Source organism: Pongo abelii, chromosome 23 (assembly GCF_028885655.2).
Source record: "Pongo abelii isolate AG06213 chromosome 23, NHGRI_mPonAbe1-v2.0_pri, whole genome shotgun sequence".
NCBI lineage: Eukaryota > Metazoa > Chordata > Mammalia > Primates > Hominidae > Pongo > Pongo abelii.
Genome location: NC_085929.1, coordinates 45,199,463 through 45,220,223, shown reverse-complemented (window position 1 = coordinate 45,220,223; position 20,761 = coordinate 45,199,463). Strand labels below are relative to the sequence as shown.

Sequence of the window (20,761 nt, the reverse complement as noted above, 5' to 3'; positions counted from 1 at the left end):
GTGGAGTTCACCATTATCAAGAGAGCATCTCTCACCAAGGAGCTGAACACCTTGAGGACAAGGACTGTGTTCAATTCAACTCTGAATCCTCAACATCTAGATAAAGAGTCTTGCAGAACAAACATCCAATAAATATTTATGGCATGAAAGAATACATTAATGAGTAAATGCCAAAACTGATCTATGATTAGTGAGCTTTTGAGGAACAACAGTATAAAAAACTGAGTTACAAAAATGGCTGTGTATTTACCATCCATCAGCCAGGCAGGGCATTAAGTGCTCTACATACTTCATTTCCAACATTCACGGGAGCCCTACAGGGAAGGGAATGTTATTCCCATTTCACAGATAAGGACACTGAAGTCTCAGCCGGGATGCCAACTTCAGGAATGCCAGCACCTCACAATCTGGGTTACGTGATATTACCCCTGGGCAACAATGCTGGCTTGGGAGACCCTGCGCTAAGATTGGAAGCTTCTATTTCCTCCGATCTCTGAATAGGAAGAGATGTTGATGTAGTGTTTTCATGAGACCTTATGCCCAAACTGACAGCCATTCCAGGCCCATCACTCACTGTGGTCCTGCCTGCAAGGGTGCCTGTCTGAAGTGTGCGCTCCCCACCCGTTACCTTTCAGAGCTGAAGTTGGAGGCTGTGACAATCACATCATCTTTGCTCTGCACCAGCACGGGGATCTTCCGGCAGCCTGGTGACTTCAGCAGGCGCTGTAACAGCTTCAGGGTTTCTTAAAGGATGAAATGGAACAAAATTAGGGGGACGCAGCCTTCTCTTTGGCCAGGCTTTAACAGCAAGATGGGTCCACTCATTACTGATGCAAGCAGGAGACAGACAAGATAGATGGACCAGTGTTAAATGCCACAATGCTTGGAGAAGCAGAAAGGAGGATCAAAACTTTGGGTGCTGCTAGAGTAAGAAAAGCACAGATGGGGCCTCTTTTCTAGGGTTCCGTGTCTGAAACCTGGCAGATTTCTCTTGTGTCTAGACGACCTGCCTCCTGTAAGTGTGTGACTTGAGGGTCCCCAAGAAAAACCATTCAGTTCACACTTCAGTTCTCAGAATGCACTACTTCCTGGAAAAAAATCTCATCCAACAAAAAGGATCTCTTAGACATTTAGAAGTCTACAGAGACCCTTACTATGAGGCTTCCCAAAGGGATACTTTTCTACAATCTTTAGCAGTGAGGGAGAAAGGCATGAAGGCTTAGTCCTGCAACCTTGTGTCAAAGCTTTGGTGGTAAAAGGTAATCAGACCCTCTGTCCAAACTTCCCCGTATATATCCAGCTTAGCTGGTAGAGCCCAACTCCTTCTGCCTGGGATCACCTGAAAAGAGGTGCCAGATTCAGGATCTCAAGATTTCTGCATGTGGAACCAGAAGGAACAAGGAAGAGGATAATTCTAGGCTGTGCTCAGACCAAGAACTAAATAGGGGAGGAAGTAGCAGAAGATTCTGGGCTGATGGAAATTCAGGCCAAGATCTAAGTACAAGACAAAGCAAGTTTTGCCCGCATGCACTGAAGATGGTAGCTGCTGTGGGAAGGCTGCTCTGAGCATCGGTTGCCCGACATGTGAGTGCCATTCCTTGGGGCATTTCTGCCACTGCAGCCCTCAAGCTTGCTGCTTCTGGAAGAACGAGCTTGACAAACATATTATGGTCTGGTTCCGGTCAAGCAAAATTCTTTAGCACCAGCTCCTCATACCATGCACCTGCTGTCGCCCAGCATGCACCCTATTTTAAGGGTACAGCCATTGTCAATGGAGAGTTCAAAGACCTAAGCCTTGATGACTTCAAGGGGAAATAATTTGGTGCTTTTCTTCTATCCTTTGGATTTCACCTTTGTGGTCCTACAGAAACTGTTGCTTTTAGTGACAAAGCTAAGGAATTTCATGATGTGAACTGTGAAGTTGTTGTGGTCTCAGTGAATTCCCACGTTAGTCATCTTGCCTGGATAAATACACCAAGAAATAATGGTGGTTTGGACCACATGAACATCCCACTCTTGTCAGATTTGAGCAAACTTCCTGAGACTACGGTGTGCTGTTAGAAGGTTCTGGTCTTGCACTAAGAGGTCTCTTCATAACTGACCCCGATGGAGTCTCAAGCACTTGAGCGTCAATGACCTCCCAGTGGGCCGAAGCGTGGAAGAAACCCTCTGCTTGGTGAAGGCGTTCCAGTATGTAGAAACCCACGGAGAAGTCTGCCCAGCAAACTGGACACCGGATTCTCCTACAATCAAGCCAAATCCAGCTGCTTCCAAAGAGTACTCTCAGAAGGTAAATCAGTAGATCGCCCATATGTATCTGCACCTTCTTACCCCAGAGAAGAAACAGTTGAAGCCTGCTTTTATCATTTTATAGATGATTATCTGTAGAAGGCAAGGAACCAATTATGCTTGTACTCATAAATATTACTCTAAATGTTTTATTTTTTAACACTGGCTAAGGCCTTTTAAACATGGTTAGTTGCTAGGATAAGGAATCCTTTATTGGTAACATCTTGGTGGCTAGCTAGTTTCTACAGCACATACTTCGCCTCTGTAGAAGGCAATTCTTAGATCACATCTTCAGTGGAAACACTCTTCTGTCTTAGCCTTACTTGAATCTTCCCTACAACAAAGTGGAGCAACACACATTGAAAGCTTCTGATCAAGGGTCCTGAAATTTTCATCTCGAATGTCTTTGTATTAAGCTGAATTTTCTTTTAAGCTAACAAAGATCACAGCTTTCAATTGTTATCAGCAGTCAAATTTAACTCCTGCAATGAATGTTTATGTGATTGAAGCAAATGTGAATCATATTATTTTAAAAAGTGGCAGAGTGACTTAACTGATCATGCATGATCCCTCATGCTTGAAATTTATAGTTTACCTAGCCATTTTACTTATTTTATTCATTAGCTAACTTTGTCTACACATATTTCTAGATATTGTTCAGTGTAATGGATTATAAAGGATATTTATTGGATCCAGGGATTGCATTTTGAAATTATTATAATTATTTTCTTTGCTGAAGTGTTCAATGTAGAGCATATAATAAAAATAAACATTTTGTAAAATAAAAAAATAAAAAGAAAAAAGAAAAGAAGTTTCTGGGCTAAAGCCGTGGTAGCAGACCACCTGAAGGCACAGTAGGTGACAGCCCCAATCAGAGGGGCTGCTGCTAGCTGGAGGCTTCACTTACCTTGCAGGATGTTGGCAGGACACATGTCAATCTTGGTGACTACCACAAAGACGGGTACATTGAGTGCCAGTGCCAAGCCCAGGTGTTCTTTGGTCATCCCCACGATGCCAGCATTGCTGCCCACCTGCCCCAACACAGAAAGGAAGTGTCAGGACGAGAGAGAAAGAGATTGCTGCTGGGTGGACACAGGGGCTCAAAAGCAGATGTGGAGGAAAGCTGGGCTGGGCAAAATCACTTTAACCCCTGACTCAATGATGTGGGGTGTCAAAATCGGAGGAGACTTGCAAACAATAAAAAAGATAAACCCAATCAGGGAAACAACTGTCCTGAGCCATCAAAGTGAATCCAGGCCAGGAGCAGTGGCTCATGCCTGTAACCCTAGCACTTTGGGAGGCCAAGGCAGGCGGATCACTTGAGGCCAGGAGTTTGAGACCAGGCTGGACAACCTGGTAAGACCTCCATCTCTATAAAAAAATACAAAAATTAAGGCTGGGCACAGTGGCTCACTCCTGTAACCCCAGCACTTTGGGAGGTCAAGGCAGGCGGATCACCTGAGGTCGGGAGTTTGCAACCAGCCTGAACAACATGGAGAAACCCTGTCTCTACTAAAATACAAAGTTAGCCGGGCGTGGTGGCACATGCCTGTAATCCCAGCTACTCAGGAGGCTGAGGCAGGAAAATCGCTTGAACCTGGGAGGTGGAGGTTGCGGTGAGCCGAGATCGTGCCATTGCACTCCAGCCTGGGCAACAAGAGCAAAACTCCGTTTCCCCCACCCCGCAAAAAAAAGAAAAATTAGCTGGGTGTGGCAGGATACACTGTAGTCTCAGCTACTTGGGAGGCTGAGGTGGGAGGATCACTTGAGCCTGGGAGGTTGTGGCTGCAGTGAGCCATGATCGAGCTACTGCACTCTAGCCTGGGGACAGAGCGAGACTGTGTCTCATAAACAACAACAAAAAGTGGATTCAACTTAACATCACTGGCCCTCAGTTTCCCCATCTGTAAAATGGGGAGATAACAATATCCACTTCAGAGGGTCACTTGATGTTTAAATGTCACAACACACATGAAGGGTCCAGCACACAACTAGCAGGAACTAGGTTTTTAAGCAATTGCACCTGTTATTACTGTTACTATCCTTCCAGTAACAATAAATGTTTCCAAATATCACCGTAAGGACTGGCTACATAAATCAGGGCACATGTACGAAATGTGCTGTACAAAAGAAGGAAGAAATTTTTATCTACTGATATGGACTAATCTCCAAAATATGCTTTTAAGGGGGAAAAAAAAAGTAAGTTGCATATAGAATGCTATCATAAAAAGAGGTGAGTGGTCAGCTGGGCACGGTGGCTCATGCCCGTAATCCCAGCACTTTGGGAGGCCAAGGTGGGTGGATCACCTGAGGTCAGGAATTCGAGACCAGCTTGGCCAACATGGTGAAACCCCTTCTCTACTAAAAATACAAAAAAAAAAAAAATTAGCTGCATGTGGTGGTGGTTGCCTGTAATCCCAGCTACTCAGGAGGCTGAGGCAGGAGAATCGCTTGAACCAAGGAGGTGGAGGTTGCAGTGAGCCAAGATTGCGTCACTGCACTCCAACCTGGGCAACAGAGTGAGACTCCATCTCAAAGAAAATAAAGGCCGGGCGCGGTGGCTCACGCCTGTAATCCCAGCACTCTGGGAGGCCGAGGCAGGCGGATCACGAGGTCAGGAGATCGAGACCATCCTGGCTAACACGGTGAAACCCCATCTCTACTAAAAATACAAAAAATTAGCTGGGCGTCGTGGTGGGCGCCTGTAGTCCCAGCTACTTGGAAGGCTGAAGCACAAGAATGGCATGAACCCGGCAGGCAGAGCTTGCAGTGAGCTGAGATCATGCCACTGCACTCCAGCCTGGGTGACAGAGCGAGACTCCATCTCAAAAAAAAAAAGAAAAAAAGAAAATCAAAGGCAGTGGGGGATAAGTGGTGACTGATTCATGGCTTAAAAAAAGCAGCTGAAAGATATTTGGGAAACATCTGAAATAATATAAATACAGACTAAATATTTGAGGATATTAGGTAACTATTCTTCATTTTCTTGATTGTAAAAACAGTAGGAGACAGGCCTTACTTTTAGGAGCTGTATGCTGAAGTGTTTGGCAGTGAAGTCACAATGTCTACATTGTGACTTTGTCCAGGGTGAAGACATTTCCACTATTCTCAAGTGATTCAGCCAAAAAAAAAAAAACCAAACTAAACATATCTACTTGGCTGGGCACGGTGGCTCACACCTGTAATCCCAGCACCTTGGGAGGCACCAAGGTGGGATGATTACTTCAAGCCAAGAGTTTTGAGACCAGCCTGGGCAACATACCAAGATCTCATCTATAAAAAAATTAGTATTAGCCAGGCATGGTTGTGCACGCCTGTGGTCCTAGGTACTTGGGAGGCTGAGATGGGAGGATCCCTTGAGCCCAGGAGTTTGAGGTTACAGTGAACTACAGTCGCACCACCGCACTCTAGCCCGGGTAACAGAGTGAGGCTTTGTCTCTTTAAAAAATATTAAATCAGGCTGGGTACGGTGGCTCACGCCTATAATCTCAGCACTTTGGGAGGCCAAGGTGGGCAGATTGCTGGAGGTCAGGAGTTCCAGACCAGCCTAGCCAACATAGTGAAACCTCGTCTCTACTAAAAATACTAAAAATTAGCTGGGTGTGGTGGCGCATGCCTGTAATCCCAGCTACTCGGGAGGCTGAGACAGGAGAATCATTTGAATGCAAGAGGCAGAGGCTGAAGTGAACTGAGATAGCACAACTGCACTCCAGTCTGGGCGAAAGAGCAAGACTCCATCTCAAAAAAAAAATTTAAATAAATAAAAAACATATATACACATATGTACCCACCATATATACACATAAATATGGCAAAATGTTAATGATTGCTAAATCTAAGTGGTGGGTTTATGGTATTCGTTATACTATTCCTTCACCTTTTCTGAATGTTTAAAATTGGAGGGAGAGAATATATACACATTTGCTGATCTGAGTACAAAATATCTCTGGCAGGTACACAAGAAACTGGAAACACTGGTTGCCTCTGGGAGGAAACCTTTCACTATTTTGTACCATACTAAACCAGAAGAAAATTTGAAAGAAAAGCTGCCATGATGTGTTTACATAGTGCCCTATCCATTCCAGTGTGTCACGGAGACGCCCACTGAGTTTCCATGGCTCCTAGATGAGTCACCCCGGCTGGTACTTCCCTCTCCCTCCACCAGGACACCTCCACAGTCTTCCCGACGTCTTCCTGTGCCCTTCGGCCACCTTTCCAACCCAACGCAGACTTGCTTTTGCTCTTCCCAACCTGGAGAAGAGAGTGCTCTACGGCTGTTTTCTATATATTTTAAATATTTTTTCCTAGAAGTCAAATGCCATGGGACTATAATGAAATATTTCATTGTTTTCTACAGAAAGGTTAACATTTGGATCACAACCAAAAAGTCAGATAATATATATGTAACATTTTGTCCAGGGTGAAGATATTTCCATTAATTGGTCTTACTCACTGTAGCTCAGCTGGAAAAATGCTTATTCTCAACCAGTTTCTATACCCTTCTTAATATCAACCCAACAACTCCCCCAAATACGCCCTCTGGATCTTCCGCTAAGATCCCTTCCTGACAAGCAGCTTTCCTCTGCCCAGTCAAGAAGCTGGTCATGGCCCTTTGCAACATTGAAGGAAATGGGAAATGAAGGCATGCTGAGGTCCCAAAAGCCTCAGGCAGAGAGCCTACGAGTGTTCACATGGCATGCTCTGCCTCTCTTTACTGCTCTCCCATTTAGGGAGAATTTGCTTGAGAACCTGTGTTTCTGCAGCAACGTGATCAAGTTTGCTATGAACAGATGCTTATGTTTACTACATTTATTAATACAGGCAGCTGAAGGAATCGAGAAATGGGGAAGGGTTTTGAGAAGGCCTTGCCAAGGGAACACTCGAGGCATGTGTGTCTCTGACTCTCTCCCTTCCCACCCTCCGTCTTCCTTAATCCTGCTGTGAAAGCTGTGGAGATGTGCACAAGGTTACAGGCCTTGCCGCTCCCCTCAGCACTCCCGCTGTCTGTCCAGGGAGGAAGATCAGTGGGTCACAAAGGCAAGCTTAGCAATGAGATCCAACACAGAGCCTTCTGCTCCCTTTCTTTCTCAGTTAATCTATTAGATGAGCTGCTCCAACATTTTTTGGTTGTTTTTAATGTTCCTAGCAGGAATACCTGCTTAAAAATTTAATCACGCTTGACCCTAAGTTTTTTGGGAGTCTCTGGACAGCCCTGTTCATTGCTGTATCATCAGACCTCACACAGTACCAGACACGTAGGAGCCTCTCAACAAGGGCTGTGCACTGGCCAATCCTCCTCCCAGGCTCCAGGAGGCCACCTTTCAGGGCCTCTTGACTGTGGCCTGTGCCTCCTATGGCTGTCTTCTCCATTTCTTCCCCAGGCCTGCCCCTCTGAAGGTACCACCTATCTGGTGTCACCTCCTCAAAGTAGCCCAGTCCTCTGCAGAAAACATTTCTGAAGGTAACAAGTAAGCCCCAGGAGAAACCCTCCTCTATGCCTCTGCAAAAAATAAGACAGGTCTTCACGGGTACCTGGTTTTTACCAAGATGATCCCTTCCCTAGTCTAACGTAAGGGAGAGATCACGGTTCAAGCCTTGAGAAGACCATTACTCAGAGGACTGGGCACCCCTGCAAAACTTGCCAGCCTCACCCGATGTCAAAGCCCCAAACCAACAGGCCTCAGTCTCAGAACAGTTTCAGACTTGCTCATAACCAGACCCAAGCAGCCCTGCTGAAGCCTCCCCTCCTTGGGGCGCCTCCCACTCACCATGAGCATGCAGAAGTCAGGCAGATGGCCTGTCATGCCGAAGACAGTGGTTTTCAGGTACTTCTCGTGACCAGCCAAGTCGATGAAGGTAATGACTTTAGTGGACTTCTCACAGATCTTGGTCCACTCCAGGCTGCCGCCGTGGCTGTCAGGCTTGTTCACTACATTGCCTTCACTGTCAAAGCCCAGAATGTCGTTGCCCACACTGCTGGTGCGACCAGATTCAATTTCATGTTTGTGGCGGAAGAGTTTCTGGCGGGCAAAGCCTCGGCCATTGTCCAGCTCCCCATGTGTCAGGACCCCCAGAAGCGTGCTTTTGCCGGCATCCACGTTGCCCACCACGGCTACCCTGCGTGTAGATGAACCCATATATCTGTGTGAGAGTTAGTGCATGAGTGAAGTGGAGCGAACATCATAACCCCAGTAACTGGATCCGCAAGTCCAGGCTTGCCCCTGATCCCCTCCAGCTCACAGCTCCTCCTTGAGCCGAAGGAGCACAGTGGGAAGGTTCCTGGAGCTGCTGCTGTAGAGTCATCAGAAGGGCCCAGACTCCCACAGCGGCTATCTCCCTTAACTCCCACCAGCTTCTGGGTGCTGCCAGGAAGAGCTGCAAGGCTACCAGAGGCACGAAAGGCTCCTCTCCATGACCCTGGTTTCCAGGCTCACAGGCTGAAGGGAAAAGAAGCCCACCCACAGAGAACGGCCACAGAATGCACGGCTGGCCTCTCCCGTGCTCTTCCCAAAGGGACAGGCAAGTGCAGAATTAGAGCAAGGAGCCCATGTCTCCAGACACCCGGACACTCTCTCCACACCTCAGGAGGGGAAAGGATGGAGCTGACACGCTGAGTGCCACAGGCTCAGTCACCAACCTCTGTGAAGAATGGGGACCCCAAAACGTCCTGCGGCCTCCTCACCTGACCTCCAGGAAGTCATTGTCTCCTACTCGTTTCCGGACCAGGTAATCACGCACGCGGCCCCCAGCTTCTTGCCGTTCCCGCAGAAGGATGACATCGGCCTCTATCTGTTCCGCCATGCTCTTCACTGTGGCATAGGAGGCCTCCATGTCAGCTTCACTCAGCCCATACTCAGTCCCATCTGGTGACAAGAGCCCAGACATCAGCAGGAGACGGAGTCCTGACCAACCGGCCTGCCAACCAGCCAGCCAGGAACCCCACCTAACAAAGGCCACCATCCCCCAACCCTAGCACTGCAGAGGAACACCTGCAAAGTGTAGCAAAGAGCAAAGGTCCTCTCTACCTGAGAGAACACCTGGGCACACACCAAGTTAAAACATGACAGTGCCACAGACCTCTCCATCAAGCAGAGCATTCGCTACTTCATTCAACAACAGCCACCGAGGCTCTCCCAGGTTTTATGCCAAGCCTCATGCTGGGTACTAGGACTACAGGTGCCCCTAGTGAGCTCACAGCCCAGTGGGGGAGGCAGACAGGAAATTAATTAATTGCAATACAGCTTGAGTGCTGCACTCTAGGACTGTGTGAAGAGAACGTAAAGCACTGCTTGGGGAAGCCGAGGACAGTTTTGCAAAGGGCCGATGCCAAGCTAGGTCAACAAGTGCTGGGCCTGCAGAAGGAGGAAGGACATCCTAGCCAGAGGAACAAAGCATGGCGTGGCAGATCGTGGCAAGTTCAGGGACCAGGAAGCAGCTCAGTGTGTTGGGGAGCAGGATGGGTGACATGGAGTGGTGGGAGACTACATGAGAGGTGGAAGCGGCACAACAGACGGACAGCAGCGACACACCTTCTGCACCAGGCACTGAGACACCCGTAGGCTGAGGCAGGGGAGTAACATGATCAGATGGCTGTGGGTTAGAAAGATCTCCTGGGTAGCAGTGCCAAGTGTGCACCAGCAAGTGAGAGACCAGTAAGGGGGAGTCCAGTTAGGAAGTAACTCTAATAATGCAGGCAAGAGATAATGATGACAGAAAGATGGAGGAAAATGGGGGAGGAACTCAGAAACATTTTAGAGAGAAGATTTTTAACTGAGGTGGCTCAGGTGACATGTCCAGCAAGCAGCTGGAGAAATGAGTTTGAGCTCAGGACAAGGAAGGGAATCAGACAGAAGGCAGGACCAACCGACCAAACAGTTATTGAGCTCCTACTATATGACAACCCGTCAGCTGCTTTCCATGAGGTGCTGGATTTAATTTCCACAATTACTCCCTCAGCCTTTCCCAGCTGTCCTGTCTCCGAGAGCACCCCTGCTCCTTCCCTGGCTGGCTAACCCCTTTAGCATGTGTGACTCTGTTCCCCCGCACCAAATATTCTCCTTGTCTCTTCTTCTCTTCCTCCCACTCCAAACAAGCTCCTAAACTAAGGAAAGGAAAACCACCCCCCTTCCCTTGTCCCTGCTTATCTGCAAAGCTACCATCTCCTGTTTTTCCTTTCACCATCAAACATCTCGAGAGTCATCAACGCGTGTTGACTGTACTACCCCACCATCTACTCACTGGGAATCTGCCCACTACAGAAGAAACCGCAGTTGTCACGTGCCACCAGTGGCCTTTTTTTTTTTTTTTTTTGAGATGGAGTCTCACTCTGTCACCCAGGCTGGAGTACAGTGGCACAATCTTTGCTCACAGCAACCTCTGCCTCCCGGGTTCAAGCGATTCTCCTGCCTCAGCCTCCCAGGTAGCCGGGATTACAGGCACCCGCCACCATGCCTGGCTAAGTTTTGTATTTTTAGTAGAGACGGGGTTTCACCATGTTGGCCAGGCTGGTCTCGAACTCCTGACCTCAAGTGATCTACCCGCCTCAGCCTCCCAAAGTGCTGGGATTACAGGCATCAGCCATCATGCCTGGCCCACCAGTGGCCTTCTAAACTCTCTAATGCCCTCTTCTTGACTCCTACAGCATTCGCTACTGCTGGCCACTCAGCCTTTCCCTCTTGAAGCACCTCCCTCCCGCCCTGCTCACGCATCACCTGACCTCTCTTGATGTGCCTCCCCACCCCTGTCCCCCAGCTCTTGTCTCCCGAATGCCAGTCTTTTCCAGTAGTCTGTCAGTGGCCCTGTTCTGTTTCCTCCAAACTTTCCCCTTGGCCATCTTGTTCTATGGCTTTGGCTGTCATTTTGAAAACTATAAAAACACTCATTTCTAACACCATCCTATGCCCAGAACTCCAGACTGAATTTCCAGTTGCCTGGATAACTCCTAGAAGTCTGATATCCAAACTCAACACCCAACCCAACCCTCTTTTAAACAACAGCACAGACACTAACAATGTTAATAAAGCATTTTATTCCTCACTGTAATCTTACGAGGTAGGCATTACTGTTCCCTTTTAACAGTGGAGTAAAAAGAAGCTAGGGATATCTCAGAGCTTGGGGGAGGCCATGAGTTCAGGTCTTCAGATTCCAAAACTAGAGCCTTATCCTCTTACTGCCTGACCAGTTCCTTCTTTATTTCTGACAATGACAATACCATCTCTCTAGCCACCAGTCTCCTTAGTCCAGTCCTGATGATTCTAGCATTTTACCTTGCCTCCTTCCCTGATGTCTGCCCTTTTTGCCAATCCGCAGCCACCAGCCTGATTCAGGCTCTTATTCTACCTGAACCACCACAACAGACTCGTAACTTTTGTCTTTACAAATTCAGTCTCTATTCCCTCCAACCAACCCCTTAAGGTCCTAAATAAAGCACAGCTCTGACACTGTCACTTCAAGTCAAAGCTTCTGAATGGCTCCCCAGGCACAACTGCTTAACAGCCTCTCCATTTGTGCCGTACTCCCTCCTCACTCTCCCCTTGTAAGCTCTGTCCTGGTGCAAGTGGCCCCATCACACACACAGCACTCCCCTTCCTTGTGCTGGGATTCCCTGCAGGGTCCTAGCTCTACACCTTTGCTCATGGATTTCCTATCCCGGAAGCCCAACAGCGCACCTCCTCCTGGCAAAATCCTACTCATTCTGCCCACAAATGTCTGTGTCTCCCTTACATTTGCAATGTACTGCCTTGTGCAACAGTGTTTTGGATACACATCCTCCCCTCCCCGCACAATACATAAGCATCTTGAAAACAAGGAACATACCGCAACAATTTCCTGATGACCCACAACCAGTGCCTTTCCTATATCAAGTCCTCAAATGTTTGTAACATGTAAAACAAATGAACAAAGAGGGAGCGGTTGGCCTGAGGAGTTTCTAAATGCATGGCAAAGTGAGCTGTGAAAGTCTTCAGGGTTAGAGAAGGGTTTGCTGGGAGTGTTCCTGAGAAGGCTGGCTACATTCTATTCAACCTCCCCTGCTCCTGTTCTTTCAGGTCCTGCTCCACACCAAGGGCTATCACCAACGTCACCTTGTCCATCAGGGCTCTCTGTCAGTCACATTACCCGTCTCCAGCATGCATCACATTCCTCACTCTGTAGAAGTGGAGACAAAGGTGGAGGAGAAAAGCTGCAGAGGTCCAATTACTAAAGGCCACATACTCAGCCATGCCAGACGCTAATCAGATTTCCATCCTGCTGGCTCATTTACCTTTCTTATATGTATTCTCCTCTTCTACAGGCTGCAAAGACTCCCTAGACTTTCAGAATAAAAGTCTAACCTCTTTGGCATGGCATTTAAGGACCCTCAGAATCTGAGCCCTGCCTTCCTCTGCCCAGCCTCTCCTCCTACCACTCAGGACCTCATACTCTCCACTCATCCTACTGGATTACTTCTGGTCCACTATATATTCCTGTATCCAATGCCTCCATGCCTTTGTGAGAATGGTTTCCTCTGCCCATTCACTATTCCCTCCATTTACCTGGAAAATTCCTACTCATCCTTTAGAATCAATTAAAGGGCAGCTCCTCTTCACAGCCTTTCCTGACTCTTCCACAAAGACTTAGCACTCCTCGGCCGGGCGCGGTGGCTCATATCTGTAATCCCAGCACTTTGGGAGGCTGAGGTGGGGGGGATCACCTGAGGTCAGGAGTTCAAGACCAGCCTAGGCAACATGGTGAAACCCCGTCTCTGATAAAAATACAAAAATTAGCCAGGTGTGGTGGCAGGTACCTGTAGTCCCAGCTACTCAGGAGGCTGAGGTGGAAGAACTGCTTGAACCCAGGAGGCAGACGTTGCAGTGAGCCGAGATCGTACCACTGCACTCCAGCCTGGATGACAGACAGAAACTCTGTCTCAAAATAAATAATAATAATTTTAAAAGACTTAATACTCCTCCTATGTCCCCTGAACTTTTTTTTTTAATTGTTTTTCTTTTGAGACAGGTCTCACTCTGTCGCCATCTCAGCTCACTGCAACCTCCACCTCCGGGGTTCAAGTGATTCTCATGCCTCAGCCTCCTGAGTAGTTGGGATTACAGCAGTGCACCAGCACGCCCAACTAATTTTTTGCATTTTTAGTAGAGATGGGGTTTCACTATGTTGGCCAGGCTGGTCTCGAACTCCTGGCCTCAAGTGATTGGCCCACCTTGGCCTCCCAAAGTGCTGGGATTATAGGCATGAGTCTTCTTTTTCAAAGAAATCTCATGATAAATCAACTACAACCTGGGACCCTTAAAAAAATTATTACTGCAACTGCTAATATTAGCTAACATTTATGTAATGCCCACTATTCACGATGATTTCCTTGAATTCTCATTTAATCTTCACTACTACACCATGGGAGAGATTCCATTATTACCCCCTTTTTAAGACAAGGAAAAGGGTCAGTAGGCAAACCCAGGCCTGCCAGGTTCCAGATCCTGTAGATTAGGCCAGACTGCCCCCTTTTAAAATATCAACATTAAGAACGTATTCTTAAAGAGCACATTCCTCTACATTTGTTACAATTTTAAATGTCTTATTTATCTATACAAAATTTCTCTGAGGTAGGATGAGGAAGGTATCATTATTCCCGTTTTACAGAGAAAGGATGTGATAAACAGAGGTGAAGCAGCAAGGAAATCACTGATGAAACTGACTCCTTGGGGCCGTGTATCTGGGTTAGTCTTCTGATTATTGTTCAACTTGTTTAACTAGTTATGATCTCTTTCTATTTGTAAAGAATGCCAGCAGGAGGAGTCACTATGAATCTAATAGCATCCAACTGGTGGATTCGAGGATGATGCTTGGGTGTACAGATGTGTTAATGAATGTCTGACATCTTATGCTTTGCCATGGGTGGGTTTGCTATGGGTGGGTTAATTGCCATGGGTGGAGTGTGAGTTGTCAAGGCATGGTAAAATTCACTGAGTCCACATAAAAGGATGAGGGGAAAGAGGAGTCTTAAGAATCTGGGTCTTCAAAAACAGACTTGTCAAAATTGACCTATATGTGATTCCTGAAATTCTACAATCATTAAGTAATCTTTGAGTGGTTCATCTTATTAGAGCAGGCCAGATGTGTACCTGACATCAAAGCTTCAAAAGGCTACCAATGATCTCCTAGTCAACAAAGGGAATTTTGTTTTTTGAACCTGGCATTCATTGCTGCCTCTGTAGCATTTGATAATGCTAATCAACTCTCTCCCTTTCTTGATACGCAACCTCTTAGTTTGCCTATCTCTCTGACCATGCCTTCCTTTAGGTGGTAAGACCCACAACTAGGGAGGTAGCAGCAAGGATGGGAAGGAAAGAACAGATACAAAAGATATTTCAAAGGAAGGCACAGCTGCATCTGGAGAGCAAATCCTTCTTCTTTATGTCACTCTTACAACATTTCCAAATACTGTTTCCCATGGAGGTTATTTGTGTATATGCCATCTTTCCTCCTTGGGGGCAGGGACTGGATTTTAAGTTTCCAAAAGAGCTTTGCAACGGTGGCAGGCCTTAGAAGATACTCAATAGATATGTGTCAAATAGTTTAAGAATGATTTTGAGATTTCTTCAATCTTCAACTCAAACTACAAAAGAATTATTACCTGGCTTTACAAAGCCTACATTCAGCAAAGAAAAGTGTTTCTTTAACAATGCATCCAGGCCCACCTGGGCTTCCTGCAAAGATGACAGAGACAAGTGCTGGTATGGGCTGAATTCATAATCATTAACAACCCCAGCTGTCATTTCAGCAAAGATAATCCCATAATGAAGATGAAGGTAAGTAGGTCTTGTATTGAAGTTGTTAACTAGGAGCGACCGGGGAAGAAACTGTAATATACTCTGGGATTGTTGTGAGGGCTGCCTTCCTCTAAAACAGTAGGTTCTGTTACAAGGAATAAGCAGCTTGGAGAACAATAACCAGTCCCTTTCAGAATGGTTACAAGCCTATGTGTCTGACAGGATCCAGTGGGGAGAGAAGACGACCTCTGTTATCCCAGCTATCCAGACTAAATAGTCAGTAGGGTCTGGGGCAAGGAGCCTGACAAGAGAGGAATTCTGGGCATCTTTTCTTTGCTGACACCAAGAAGAATCACAGAGGTCCTCTGCTAAGCGAAAATAAGTAGCAATAGGATCTGTAAACAGGGCCTGGAAGGGAAGACCTCCAGAAGCCCAGGAATAAGCTTAATTCTAGACCTAACTATGGCTTGCCCTATTACCTTAGACAAGAAGTTCCTTTGCTTTGTGCTTCATTTTCTCTTATGCAGATAGAGAGTACTGGAGGTAAAAAGGAAGCATCTGTAAAACTGCTTGGAAAGTCAAGCATATTATGGCCACTAAGGTCAGAATTAACATTAACTTTGTACTTTCATGTACTCCAAACAGTTCTGCAGACACTAAAGAATCACTGTAACTGAGACACATAAGCAGAAAAGTTCAAAAAGAGAGGAAAACGTGCTCTAAATAATATCTTTTTTTTTTTGAGACAGAGTTTCACTCTTGTCACCTAGGCTGGAGCACAATGGCGCGATCTTGGCTCACTGCAACCTCCGCCTCCCAGGTTCAAGCAATTCTTCTGCCTCAGCCTCCCGAGTAGCTGGGATTACAGGCGCCCGGCACCACGCCCGGCTAATTTTTTGTATTTTTAGTAGAGACGGGGTTTCACCATGTTGGCCAGGCTGGTCTCGAACTCCTAACCTCAGGTGATCTACCCGTCTTGGCCTCCCAAAGTGCTGGGATTACAGGCGGCAGGGCCACCGCATCCGGCCCAGTAATTTTTAAAAATAAAGTGAAAGGAAAACTATGCTCACCTGATCCCTGCCCAATGACATATATGGTCTCTCCGCATCCCTCGTCCATCCTCTCCCACATCTGCCGAAGTAGGCTGTCATACTGCTCTGATGTAGGGCTCACTAGAACCAGCTAGAAAAGAAACCAACAGCCTTAGGACCACACTTGCTAGAAGAGCACCACAGCCAAAGCTGATCAATATAGCCTAACCAAAGATCCTGACTGAACCCCCTAGCACCCTCATCTAAAAAGGCTGCACAGCCCCTTCATGCCCTCTCTGCTTCTCCTGAAGTAGCCTTTGAGCCTCAGGCCTTATATGAGCCAAATGATATACTAAAATGTGTATGTCTGAGCCACAACCCATGGTAAAGAGGGCACAAGCAGCCTGCCTCCTGCTGCTTAACAGGAAGGGCAGGACCCAAGTGACTGAGAATATGGCACTGTGGATAGAAAGCGCAGTGCTTTCCATCTACATGCTAAAGTCTTCTACCTGCAGTTGGCATCTGGAAGCCCACAAGACATATACCTCATATACCTCCATGCCCTCCACCCACAGGCCAGTGGCTCCCAGGATAACAAAAGAATTCTGTTCTATCTTGTCTTAGCTATATTGAATATTTGGGATTGAAAACTGCCTGCAAGACTCATCTTCATCAACAAAACACCATCACCATTACCACTACAAGGAGTATTAGCACCATCATTTTGCAAATGTCTGCCAATAACATTAAAGTGTCAACCATTTACTTGGGGAAGCTATTTGGCAATCAGACCCCATTCTCTAACCACTCCTGTGTTACCTTGGACAAAGAATTTAACCCCTCTGAGTTTCAGTTTTTCAATCTATAAAACAGAGCTAATACTACCTGCATCCTAAGGCCACTGTAAAGAGCAAATATAATAACATGTAAAGCATCTAGTCCACAGCTCAATAAATGTGAAACTACAAGGTTTTCTTCACCCAATCATTCCCAGAAAAACTTTGTTGGATGAAACTAGCCACCACTATTCACTAAGTGTTTCTCCCTTTGGAAGCTCTCGGAGCCTTAGGTCTCCACATTTTCTATTGTAAGGACATGAACCTTTAGCTTCTAATCCGTTCCTCTGGAATCAGTCTATTCAACCCAACCCTTCTCTCCCTCCACATCATCACTTTTTTTTGATATCATCAATATTAATATACATATGTTTTTTTAATTGTGAGGAGGACTTCCCCAGCTATGTGATGAAATAACACTTCTAGGAATATTAAATGAGCTGGTCAAGAAATGAAGGTACTACCATCTTTGCAACTCTGCCCTGCAATTTCCTACCATGTTTCTTCAGCACCTTGACCATGTGTTGACATCCAGTTTGTTTGCTCTTGAGTCAGGTCCATAATCTTGTAACTTCCTGAGTTGACTCATCAGAGCTTGTAATTCTAACCTGGATGTTTCCTGGGTCTTTTACATCGTCCTGGCCATTCCTCTCTCTAAGTTTGGCCATCCTCATTATGGCATTACAGGCACAAGACAGGACCAACTTTGACAGGCTAGCTGGCTTCCAAGTGCTCACCTGAGACTAGAATGGCAAAGAGCAGTTGACCACAACTTGCTTAGGTTGCAGGAAAAGTTCCTTCCAGTTTAGGACCAAGTTTCATGCAAATTTGCAGCCATAAACTATAAAAAGTCACAAACATTTTCAAAGCTGGATAAAATGTCTATCGTAACTATCATACAAACGTAAGTGGTGGTATTGGTGTTCTATCTTTCACCCACTGCTATTTAATCTGCACAGGAAATTAGGAACTACCTTGTTAACTTCAAACATTTACTGAGTCTCTAGTATGCATCAGGCACTATTAGGTGTCTTCTTATATATTTCTAATTTTTACAACCCATCTGTACTTTCTTAAGATGAGGTGGTTGGAGAACTGAAAGGTTAAGAAACTTTCCCAACGTCACGGAGCCTTTCGATGGTAGGGCAGGAAAGGGAACCCAGCCCCGTCTGACTCCCAAGTTGGCATTCTTTCCCTGAGGAACGTTAAGCACCTTTAAAACACCAGTCACATCTTGTATTTACTTTTCTGTTCTTCACAATGTCAAGCCGTTGGCGAGGCCTTAATTACTGCCTACCTTCTCCACAGCTAAAAAAACACGGTTTTAAATGTCCTTCACTGCTCCACTCATACAAGAGGAGCTTCCACTCACAGGATAGCGAGACTAAGGAGCCTGCCCATCTTTCCATTTTGTTTCGGGTGGCCTCAAAAAGTAGACATTCTCGGACATGCTCCTCCCCAGCTGAGCGACTACTTTCTGTTTCCTTTGCCGAGTCTGGGAAGTGACGCGGCTGCCACCCTGCCCTGGCCTCCGACTACCTGTCTTCGTGAGCGTCTCGGCCCCCTGCCCGGGCCCCCTCGCCCCTCTGCTGTCCCGCGCGGTCCAGGGAGAGGAGACTCTCGGTCTCCGAATCCCCTCAAGTGGGGACCCGAAGAACGGGGAGGAGCACTGAGCGGGGACAGGGAACGCGCGGAGCGCAGCTGGCATCGGGCGCCCCCGTTCCACGTGGCAGAGCCGAGGGGTTGCGATCTCGGCGGGAGACGGGAGGGCGGGAGGCTGGGTTGGCGACGCGGGGGAGCCAAGGTGGGTGCGGGGACCGTGGGGACGGCCCCTCGCGCCGCGAGCCCCCGCACGTCCCGGAGACTAGCAGGTGGGCGGGCTCGGCCCCTTCTTCCCATTCCGCGCTCTCCGTGGACAGGGCGGCCGCTGGCCCCGCCGTCGCCCCGGAGACTGCTTGGCCAGCCGCCCGCTCCCCTCAGCGCCCGCCGCCGCCGCCCGGGCCTACCTTGCTGGTGAGGTCCAGCTCTGGCTCGCCGTTGAGAGCCTCACCGTCCTCGCTGCAGTCCGAGTCAAAGCCGCCGTGGAGTCGGGCGGCGGCCGCTGCGGCCCTGGCCGCCCCGGGGGAGCTGGGCTCGGGGGCGAACATAGAGGCCGGGACCGGCGAGTCCATCGCGGAGCGACTGCGCTCCGTCGCCATCTTTAATAACTTAGGCTAATTCGTAGCCGGCTTCCCTCCCTCCCAGGCTCATTTGACTAATCTATGCACACAGCCCCGCCCCGCTCCTTATCGGAATAATTTATGCAAAACTTCTCCGGCCGCGTACTGGGTGACACGTACCTCTAGCTAAGAAACAGTCGACCAGGCCTCTCAGCCACCAATCCCTGCAGAGCTTTCAAGCACCTAATGAATAATTAATGAGGCCCAAACCCCAACAACAAATGTCTGAGACGTCACGCGCCCTGCTCCCAGCTTGGGAGGGGGCAGTACCGAGTCCCCGCTACCCGCCTGAAGCCCTCCCGCCAACGGGAGCAGAGAAGAGTGTGACTGACACAGCAGCCATCCAATGAGGAGAGAAATACAAACAACGCTACTCGTCAACGCCCCTTCACTCTCCTTGTTTCCAGAGGCGGTGCTAAGCCTGCAAATCTTACTGCAAAACAGTAGGCGCTGTAAGCCTTCCGATGACGGACAGGGGCAGGACCCAATTGAGTCATAGAACAGGTCCCGCGCCCGGACCCGCTCATGGAGATAGTAAACTGCAAAATGAGCCTCCCACTCGATTCAGTGACTGAGGCAGTTGCTGGAACGCCGATGTCCAACGTGCTGGCATGCTCCAGGCAACTTTAATAGTAGGATCGATGCTGTACGTTCCAAGAGTTGTAATACTATAGCAGCCAGAGTGAGGCAATAATTAAATGCTGACCTTAGGGAGAATTCTCCATTCACTGCCTTTGCGGAGACAATCACACGAACTAAAAACAGAGGCAAGCAGCTAAAATTAAAACCCAAAAAACACCTCACCACTTTTGTGGTGAACTGCTAAACCGAGATCTAGGGTCTCATACGGTAGTTTCCTATGGGTTATTTTTCCAGTGTCATCAGTTGTGAAAAGCCCCAACCCAAAATGTCATCAACACAAGTTTTAGTGTCTTGAATTCCTGTTTCAAAAGCCGGAAAAGCCTAGGCCGTCATTGTTTGGCGAAATTAGGGATTAACCAACGTCTAATAATGTCGGCCTTGGCCACTCGTCCCAGGCATCAAGCAAACAAGAGCATGTTTGAGAAGATAAGGAATCGAAGATTTAGGGTTTGGACCTAAACCCTAAATCTTTAGTGAGCAAGTGGCAGGATTGAAAATGGCTTTCAGTTTTGGGGATCTACCTGAGAAGAGACAGTCTCTTCTTGTCCCTGTTTTCCACTACTATCAAGTCTTATTTGCACAAACACAGCTGGGAATCTTGGACAGGAAGTCATCTGATTCCAATGGTCTTGATACTGTTCTTATGTGCTTTTTAATTTCTTCCTTGCCAAATTGGTCACCTCCATCCTATATGGGCCGGAAGCAATGGCTCACACTTGTAATCCCAGCACTTTGGGAGGCTGAGACGGATCACCTGACGTCAGTAGTTCGAGACCAGCCTGGCCAACATGGTGAAACGCTGTCTCTACCAAAAATTAGCTGGGCGTGGTGGCATGTGCCTGTAATCCCAGCTACTCTGGAGGCTTAGGCAGGAGAATCCTTTGAACCTGGGGGGGCGGAGGTTGCAGTGAGCCAAGATCACACCACTGCACTCAAGCTTGGGCAACAGAGCGAGACTCCCACTCACCAAAAAAAAAAAA

The 20,761-nt window shown here is 47.5% G+C and overlaps 1 protein-coding gene and 1 pseudogene across 3 annotated transcripts in view; one reads left to right on the top strand and one right to left on the bottom strand.

The window, feature by feature from the left end:
• Positions 1–19,847, bottom strand: part of GTPBP1 (GTP binding protein 1) — a 28,347-nt gene extending 8,500 nt beyond the window's left edge. The window contains exons 1-6 of one of the 3 annotated variants that reach the window (XM_024239609.3): positions 18,927–19,847; positions 16,124–16,235; positions 8,972–9,152; positions 8,058–8,406; positions 3,197–3,320; positions 629–743 (exon numbers count right to left, since the gene is read on the bottom strand). In XM_024239609.3, coding sequence (XP_024095377.3) covers positions 629–743; positions 3,197–3,320; positions 8,058–8,406; positions 8,972–9,152; positions 16,124–16,235; positions 18,927–19,118 — 1,073 coding nt within the window. In that variant the 5' untranslated portion in view covers positions 19,119–19,847. 3 annotated transcript variants of the gene reach the window in all.
• On the top strand, positions 999–2,731 carry LOC103888972 (thioredoxin-dependent peroxide reductase, mitochondrial-like; annotated as a pseudogene).
• Positions 19,848–20,761: the final 914 nt, after the last annotated feature.